We start from the raw sequence: 9,443 nt of genomic DNA, 5'->3' as shown, positions 1-9,443 counted from the left end.
TACAATGCTCTCTTCTTCTGCTCTCTGCCCCATGGAGGTGTATGGGACATTATTTTTGCACCGTCTTACTTTAGAAGCATGCATTCCAAAAAAACCCCAAAACAAACGAAAAACTGCAAAAAACTCCTTCAGCAGTGTCCGACTTCGCTATGATTCATATTTATATGGTGTTTAAAATAAAATATAATTTTAATGTGTTTTTAATGTCCCTTTAGCAGAAAGGACACAGAACCCCACAGGACTCATTCATAAACACCATGTTAACTGGACAGAGCTGGATTTCTGACCTTGTCTGCACACATGGACACTTTAATGTCCTGCTGGCTAATCTCATAGTGCCGAATGTTGCCCACGTAGTTTCCCGCCAGTTTAAGGATGTCTGCTGATATGTACTCCAGAACAGCCACGATGTAGAGAGAGACATGGTAGTCTATCTTATATCCCAACACCTCCTGCGGAGGGAAACACAGCAGTGAGCGGTGGTTCATCTCTAGGACCAGTTAAACAAATAACAAATAAACTGAACAAGAACAAACAACGCTTAACCATCAGATTCACACAGGTCTGCATTTCGACGTACTGAATTAAAAAGGCTCTCTGGCCTGGCAGTCACGCGCTTCATATATACGGTCAGTCTGACTGCCTGGACAGGGAATCAAAAGCGCTTTAGCGCCTGAGCTACAAAATATCTGACCAATAGCCTCACTGAGGACTTCTCATTTACCAGCGAAGGACACATCAGTCTGCAATATATTTTGCACCTTTAACGCTTATTACGCTTAATGACGCTGTGTGAGCGTCTTACCTTCAGTAAAGGGTGGATCTTGTCCACAGGAAGCAGCAGAGGGTTCCGGCGTTTGCGTTTCTCTATGGCTGCCTGAGCGTCGGCCATTGCCCACTTATCTATAGGGTATGGAAACGTCTTCTGGATGCGCTCCTGAACACACACACACACACACACACACACACAATAGCAATAACGTTATTTATACCCCAGTCCTTAAGTGAAATGAAGCTTGCCAGCTGCTCCACTCGTACAGCACCAGACTCCTCTGCTTTAGAAAGGAGAGAGAGCTAAACATTCACGGACGTTATCTCTACAACTGAAGGGGGCTTTCCTTCTTATTCACGGGCAGGACTTCACTCAAAAACAGATGCCAGGCTGAGCACGACGAGCTTTCCCAATCACATTTCAACCAGTGTCCTCCTTTATTATGTCTCTGGTGTAACTTCAGCAGATCTTCGGTTTTTAATTAAGAAGAAACGTGTACTGAGCTTAACTGTCTAATTAGAAATGGGATTGTGTTTCTCAGTTTAGAAAAACATCTTCACATTTTCTTTCATTTGCATGTGGAATTTACAGAGGAATCTTTTTTTTAAACTACAGACAGAATCTTTAAAAATATAAGCTGCATTCAAGACAAAGAGAAAAACAGATTAATGCCACGATAACATGCACTTCAAACCATAAATAAAAACAAATAAAAGCAGCTCAGCTGCATTAATGATGAGAAGAGCTACAGTCAGGTCTCTTACAAGTTAACTATCAAAGCCTTAAACTTGCGTGTGCCCAACAAAAGAGCTGTGTGTGTGTGTGTGTGTGTGTGTGTATACCTCCACATCTGGGACAGTTCTGGGCTGACTGACACACAGCATGTTCAGTAGCTGCAGAATGAGCTCCTCTATGTGCTGCAGGGCGTCCTCTTTAGCCGACAGGTTCGGATGCACCTGCAGCTGCACCTGCGGAGAAAACGGCGCAGCAGTTAAAGCGCAGCCGCGTTTCTGTGACTGAGCCCTTTCGCTCTCGCGGGTCGGCACAGCCTTTTCCTTCCTCAGCGCCATTAACAGATCAGAACTACGAGGTTTGGATGCGACTGTAATGCTTTCTTCCTTTTTTTGATGTCAGATGCAAAGCAGGCGGCATCACCCCACACTCGCGCGCCCTCACACACTCGCGCACTCACACACCCACACTCGCGCGCACTCACACACCCACACTCGCATTCACACACACTCGCGCACGCACTCCCACACTCACACATTCGCGCACGCATTCACACACACTCGCGCACTCACACCCACACTCACACATTCGCGCGCACCGTCTCACTCATACCTCACTCATGCACACAATCCCACACACACACTCGCTCATAGCTCACTCAGTCACTCACTTGCTCGCACGCACTCGCTGACTTTCTCAGCCACTTTCGCTTGTTCTCATTCACTTACACTCTCACTCGCTCTTTCCCACACACTGTTACACTCACCCATAAAAACACTGTCCAAAAACCCATCTCTCAATTTTTTCTATTTTTAGTTTTCTACATCATTCGAGTTCAGCAGCTGTGCTTTGTGTGTAAATTTCATGAAGAGTGGACCACCAGAAATGCGCCACAACTGCCTGGAACAAAATCTCTATACATTAACTTACATCACACTTCTTCCATAAAACTGCCATTCTGGAGAGACTTGCTTTTTTGGAGAACTGCGATACATAAAAATAAAGAGGTTTGTGCTCGTGATTTTTTCCTGTGTGCTCCTGTACTACTGATGTCAGAAGTGCTCCTTCAGAGCCCTGAGTGCCCATCACCCATCCCTCCTCACTACTTCAGGTGGAGAATCATAGTCTTCACTACACTCATCTCTCTGCCTCTCTGCCGGGATGTGGCCGGGTACTGGAATGCAGTTGGTTAAGATTCTGCAGTAAAACAAAAGGGCGGAGGGTAAACTGAAAGAGATGTGGTAGCTGCACTGTGTTGTCATAGAAACAGATGGATATATGTCGTCCATGCGATTGTATGGAAAAACTTCTTTTCTCTAAGACCGCGGCTCTACAGGAGAAGAAAGAAACTCTTGTTAACTTTAATTCACTACATCGGTGTCCAAACTGACTGGATCGAACATCCACACCTGACGGTGTTTCTTAACCCTTTAACACCACCAACAAACAACTACTTCTGCAGCTGTTTCCACAACGATGAGCAAAAACACTTTCTGCATCATTACCAGACAAACAGACAATCAAAACAGACAGCAGAAGACTCCCGTAGCTGAATGGGTGGAGATAAACTGCTGTAGCTGAATGGGTGGAGCTAAACTGCTGTAAGCTCAATGGGTGGGGCTAAACTTCTGTAGGCTGAATGGGTGGAGCTAAACTGCTGTAAGCTCAATGGGTGGGGCTAAACTGCTGTAGGGGGAATGGGTGGGGCTAAACTGCTATAAGCTGAATGGGTGGGGCTAAACTGCTGTAGGCTGACTGGGTGGGGTTAAACTGTTGTAAAATCAATGGGTGGGGTTAAACTGCTACAGGCTGACTGGGTGGGGCTAAACTGCTATAAGCTGAACTGCTGTAGGCTGAATGGGTGGGGCTAAACTGCTGTAGGCTGACTGGGTGGGGTTAAACTGCTATAAGCTGAATGGGTGGGGCTAAACTGCTGTAGGCTGAATGGGTGGGGCTAAACTGCTGTAGGCTGAATGGGTTAGGCTAAACTGCTGTAGGCTGACTGGGTGGGGTTAAACTGCTATAAGCTGAATGGGTGGGGCTAAACTGCTGTAGGCTGAATGGGTGGGGCTAAACTGCTGTAGGCTGACAGATATAGAGCTATTTCTAAAGTTTCTTTTTGTGACATCACAAACAATTAACTTAAAACAGGCTGTTTTTGCATGTTAGTTTCCATCAGGTTAAGAGGTTACAAGACACACACACACACACACACACACACACACACACACACACACACACACACACACACACACACACACGAGAGACAGGCTGTACAGTCCCGCTCTCTGCGCTGGTGTCTGGTTTCAGGCTTTCTTCCATTAAGCACTGAGGCATTCTCCACAGGGACACATAGAGCATGCACACGCACACACACACACACACACACACACACACACACACACACACACACACACACACACACACACACACACACACACTCCAGGGATGGGGCATGATAGCAGCAGACAGTGGTGTATTGATGTGTGGGATGGAAGGATCGGTGGAGAGGATGGAGAGAGGGCATGGAGGGATGAAAGGAGTGCAGGAGAGTCCACACTTCCCTATTTTAGGATTTCCTTCCTGAAATACACAATTATACAGTAACAAACGTACAACTACAATTTACTGTTCGAGCTGCGATACGATACACACTGTGAGCCTAACGCAGTTCAATTCAGTCCCGTCACGATTATTTAAGCTGACCGCAATTACTTTACATAACTGTCGGCTTTCTGAATTACACCTGTACGTAGCAACAGACAGAATGTGAAACGGGGGGTGTTACAAATTTATTTTATATGATTTGAGACATTTATTTTATATGATTTGAGACAGGCTAGAGATCTAATTTAACACCTTTAGAGGGCAGCAGAACTGATACACACCCCTTCCCCTGTATTGCATATCACTACATATCACATATTATCATTACTGTATATTATATAATTACATATACAGTATTGAATACGTACAGCGGACTCGTAGCGTGTCTACTCTGGCCTGACGGGCTAAACGCAATGTAGGGGCAACCCTCATTTGCATAAAGATGAGAGATGCTGAATTTTTTCACCACAACGCAAACCGTCGTGTGCGATGCAGCGGAGCTCTCGGTTGAAATGAACAGGACTCGGGGAGGCAAACCTGCAAGTGGACACGTACCATCACTTTACTGTATGTAAATAAATGCCCATTAAAACTTTACGCTACTGTCACCTAAAAATGCAGCAGAACCGTGACGCTCCTCACGCTTCAAAGAAGGCTGTACAGGTTGCTCAGTCCAAGTCTCTAGACTCCACGAACCTCGGCTCTACATGCTGCGACGTCCACAGTTTGGTCAGGGCCGAGCGGCTGGACTTCAGAGGTGCAAGCATATAAACAGGGAATGGGAACCGAATCTGAGAGGTCGCGGTTTCTGGTAGCACTACTGCTTTTTTCCACAGTCCCAGCTGATTACACGTGAATACAAACATACAAACTGTGACCTACTGTGTCTCGAGAAAAGTACTGCATTATACTTCTACCACATCAGTACCACATCACCCCCTCTAATCTTAAACGTCTTCATTTTTAAACGGCTCTAAATGTAGGTATTGTGATATAAAGCGAGTCCGTTCTACAGTTTCTCATTAGACTGAATGAATAACCGACTCTAAATGTAGGTATTGTGATATAAACCGAGTCTGTTCTACAGTTTCTCATTAGACTGAATGAATAACCGGCTCTAAATGTAGGTATTGTGATATAAACCGAGTCCGTTCTACAGTTTCTCATTAGACTGAATGAATAACCGACTCTAAATGTAGGTATTGTGATATAAACCGAGTCCGTTCTACAGTTTCTCATTAGACTGAATGAATAACCGACTCTAAATGTAGGTATTGTGATATAAACCGAGTCCGTTCTACAGTTTCTCATTAGGCTGAATGAATAACCGACTCTAAATGTAGGTATTGTGATATAAACCGAGTCCGTTCTACAGTTTCTCATTAGACTGAATGAATAACCGACTCTAAATGTAGGTATTGTGATATAAACCGAGTCTGTTCTACAGTTTCTCATTAGACTGAATGAATAACCGGCTCTAAATGTAGGTATTGTGATATAAACCGAGTCCGTTCTACAGTTTCTCATTAGACTGAATGAATAACCGGCTCTAAATGTAGGTATTGTGATATAAACCGAGTCTGTTCTACAGTTTCTCATTAGACTGAATGAATAACCGACTCTAAATGTAGGTATTGTGATATAAACCGAGTCTGTTCTACAGTTTCTCATTAGACTGAATGAATAACCGACTCTAAATGTAGGTATTGTGATATAAACCGAGTCTGTTCTACAGTTTCTCATTAGACTGAATGAATAACCGACTCTAAATGTAGGTATTGTGATATAAACCGAGTCCGTTCTACAGTTTCTCATTAGACTGAATGAATAACCGGCTCTAAATGTAGGTATTGTGATATAAAGCGAGTCCGTTCTACAGTTTCTCATTAGACTGAATGAATAACCGACTCTAAATGTAGGTATTGTGATATAAACCGAGTCTGTTCTACAGTTTCTCATTAGACTGAATGAATAACCGGCTCTAAATGTAGGTATTGTGATATAAACCGAGTCCGTTATACAGTTTCTCATTAGACTGAATGAATAACCGACTCTAAATGTAGGTATTGTGATATAAACCGAGTCCGTTCTACAGTTTCTCATTAGACTGAATGAATAACCGACTCTAAATGTAGGTATTGTGATATAAACCGAGTCCGTTCTACAGTTTCTCATTAGGCTGAATGAATAACCGACTCTAAATGTAGGTATTGTGATATAAACCGAGTCCGTTCTACAGTTTCTCATTAGACTGAATGAATAACCGACTCTAAATGTAGGTATTGTGATATAAACCGAGTCTGTTCTACAGTTTCTCATTAGACTGAATGAATAACCGACTCTAAATGTAGGTATTGTGATATAAACCGAGTCCGTTCTACAGTTTCTCATTAGACTGAATGAATAACCGGCTCTAAATGTAGGTATTGTGATATAAACCGAGTCCGTTCTACAGTTTCTCATTAGACTGAATGAATAACCGGCTCTAAATGTAGGTATTGTGATATAAACCGAGTCTGTTCTACAGTTTCTCATTAGACTGAATGAATAACCGACTCTAAATGTAGGTATTGTGATATAAACCGAGTCTGTTCTACAGTTTCTCATTAGACTGAATGAATAACCGACTCTAAATGTAGGTATTGTGATATAAACCGAGTCCGTTCTACAGTTTCTCATTAGACTGAATGAATAACCGACTCTAAATGTAGGTATTGTGATATAAACCGAGTCCGTTCTACAGTTTCTCATTAGACTGAATGAATAACCGGCTCTAAATGTAGGTATTGTGATATAAACCGAGTCTGTTCTACAGTTTCTCATTAGACTGAATGAATAACCGACTCTAAATGTAGGTATTGTGATATAAACCGAGTCCGTTCTACAGTTTCTCATTAGACTGAATGAATAACCGGCTCTAAATGTAGGTATTGTGATATAAACCGAGTCCGTTCTACAGTTTCTCATTAGACTGAATGAATAACCGACTCTAAATGTAGGTATTGTGATATAAACCGAGTCCGTTCTACAGTTTCTCATTAGACTGAATGAATAACCGACTCTAAATGTAGGTATTGTGATATAAACCGAGTCCGTTCTACAGTTTCTCATTAGACTGAATGAATAACCGGCTCTAAATGTAGGTATTGTGATATAAACCGAGTCCGTTCTACAGTTTCTCATTAGACTGAATGAATAACCGGCTCTAAATGTAGGTATTGTGATATAAACCGAGTCTGTTCTACAGTTTCTCGTTAGGCTGAATGAATAACCGGCTCTAAATGTAGGTATTGTGATATAAACCGAGTCCGTTCTACAGTTTCTCATTAGACTGAATGAATAACCGGCTCTAAATGTAGGTATTGTGATATAAACCGAGTCCGTTCTACAGTTTCTCATTAGGCTGAATGAATAACCGACTCTAAATGTAGGTATTGTGATATAAACCGAGTCCGTTCTACAGTTTCTCATTAGGCTGAATGAATAACCGACTCTAAATGTAGGTATTGTGATATAAACCGAGTCCGTTCTACAGTTTCTCATTAGACTGAATGAATAACCGGCTCTAAATGTAGGTATTGTGATATAAACCGAGTCCGTTCTACAGTTTCTCATTAGACTGAATGAATAACCGGCTCTAAATGTAGGTATTGTGATATAAACCGAGTCCGTTCTACAGTTTCTCATTAGACTGAATGAATAACCGGCTCTAAATGTAGGTATTGTGATATAAACCGAGTCCGTTCTACAGTTTCTCATTAGACTGAATGAATAACCGACTCTAAATGTAGGTATTGTGATATAAACCGAGTCCGTTCTACAGTTTCTCATTAGGCTGAATGAATAACCGACTCTAAATGTAGGTATTGTGATATAAACCGAGTCCGTTCTACAGTTTCTCATTAGACTGAATGAATAACCGACTCTAAATGTAGGTATTGTGATATAAACCGAGTCCGTTCTACAGTTTCTCATTAGACTGAATGAATAACCGGCTCTAAATGTAGGTATTGTGATATAAACCGAGTCCGTTCTACAGTTTCTCATTAGACTGAATGAATAACCGGCTCTAAATGTAGGTATTGTGATATAAACCGAGTCTGTTCTACAGTTTCTCATTAGACTGAATGAATAACCGACTCTAAATGTAGGTATTGTGATATAAACCGAGTCTGTTCTACAGTTTCTCATTAGACTGAATGAATAACCGACTCTAAATGTAGGTATTGTGATATAAACCGAGTCCGTTCTACAGTTTCTCATTAGACTGAATGAATAACCGGCTCTAAATGTAGGTATTGTGATATAAACCGAGTCTGTTCTACAGTTTCTCATTAGACTGAATGAATAACCGACTCTAAATGTAGGTATTGTGATATAAACCGAGTCCGTTCTACAGTTTCTCATTAGACTGAATGAATAACCGGCTCTAAATGTAGGTATTGTGATATAAACCGAGTCTGTTCTACAGTTTCTCATTAGACTGAATGAATAACCGGCTCTAAATGTAGGTATTGTGATATAAACCGAGTCCGTTCTACAGTTTCTCATTAGACTGAATGAATAACCGGCTCTAAATGTAGGTATTGTGATATAAACCGAGTCCGTTCTACAGTTTCTCATTAGACTGAATGAATAACCGGCTCTAAATGTAGGTATTGTGATATAAACCGAGTCCGTTCTACAGTTTCTCATTAGACTGAATGAATAACCGGCTCTAAATGTAGGTATTGTGATATAAACCGAGTCCGTTCTACAGTTTCTCATTAGGCTGAATGAATAACCGACTCTAAATGTAGGTATTGTGATATAAACCGAGTCCGTTCTACAGTTTCTCATTAGACTGAATGAATAACCGACTCTAAATGTAGGTATTGTGATATAAACCGAGTCCGTTCTACAGTTTCTCATTAGACTGAATGAATAACCGACTCTAAATGTAGGTATTGTGATATAAACCGAGTCCGTTCTACAGTTTCTCATTAGACTGAATGAATAACCGGCTCTAAATGTAGGTATTGTGATATAAACCGAGTCCGTTCTACAGTTTCTCATTAGACTGAATGAATAACCGGCTCTAAATGTAGGTACTGGTGCTGTGACAACAGTAAAAAGTATGCATATTTGGGCTGGACCTGGGCAGATCATTTAGAAGGTATTCACAACAATAGGTTTCTACAGTCTCTGCATTTAAAAAAATAAAGCTATGCATGAGACTGAACATTGACAGAATTTATTGACATATGAATTCTGTCAGCATAGATAGGGTAGTACTTAATGCATTAACACACACACACACACACACACACACACACACACACACACACACACA

General features: G+C 41.6%; 1 protein-coding gene across 1 annotated transcript in view; it reads right to left on the bottom strand.

Annotated features, from left to right (window-relative positions):
- Positions 1-9,443, bottom strand: part of sos2 (son of sevenless homolog 2 (Drosophila)) — a 37,049-nt gene that overhangs the window by 18,256 nt on the left and 9,350 nt on the right. Inside the window, exons 2-4 of the mRNA XM_017682431.2 lie at positions 1,615-1,740; positions 806-937; positions 288-452 (exon numbers count right to left, since the gene is read on the bottom strand). Of these exons, the coding sequence (XP_017537920.1) occupies positions 288-452; positions 806-937; positions 1,615-1,740 (423 nt within the window). The remainder of the gene's footprint in view (positions 1-287; positions 453-805; positions 938-1,614; positions 1,741-9,443) is intronic.

Source organism: Pygocentrus nattereri, chromosome 5 (genome assembly GCF_015220715.1).
Source record: "Pygocentrus nattereri isolate fPygNat1 chromosome 5, fPygNat1.pri, whole genome shotgun sequence".
Classification (NCBI taxonomy): Eukaryota; Metazoa; Chordata; class Actinopteri; order Characiformes; family Serrasalmidae; genus Pygocentrus; species Pygocentrus nattereri.
This window is presented reverse-complemented; position numbering and strand designations above follow the sequence as displayed.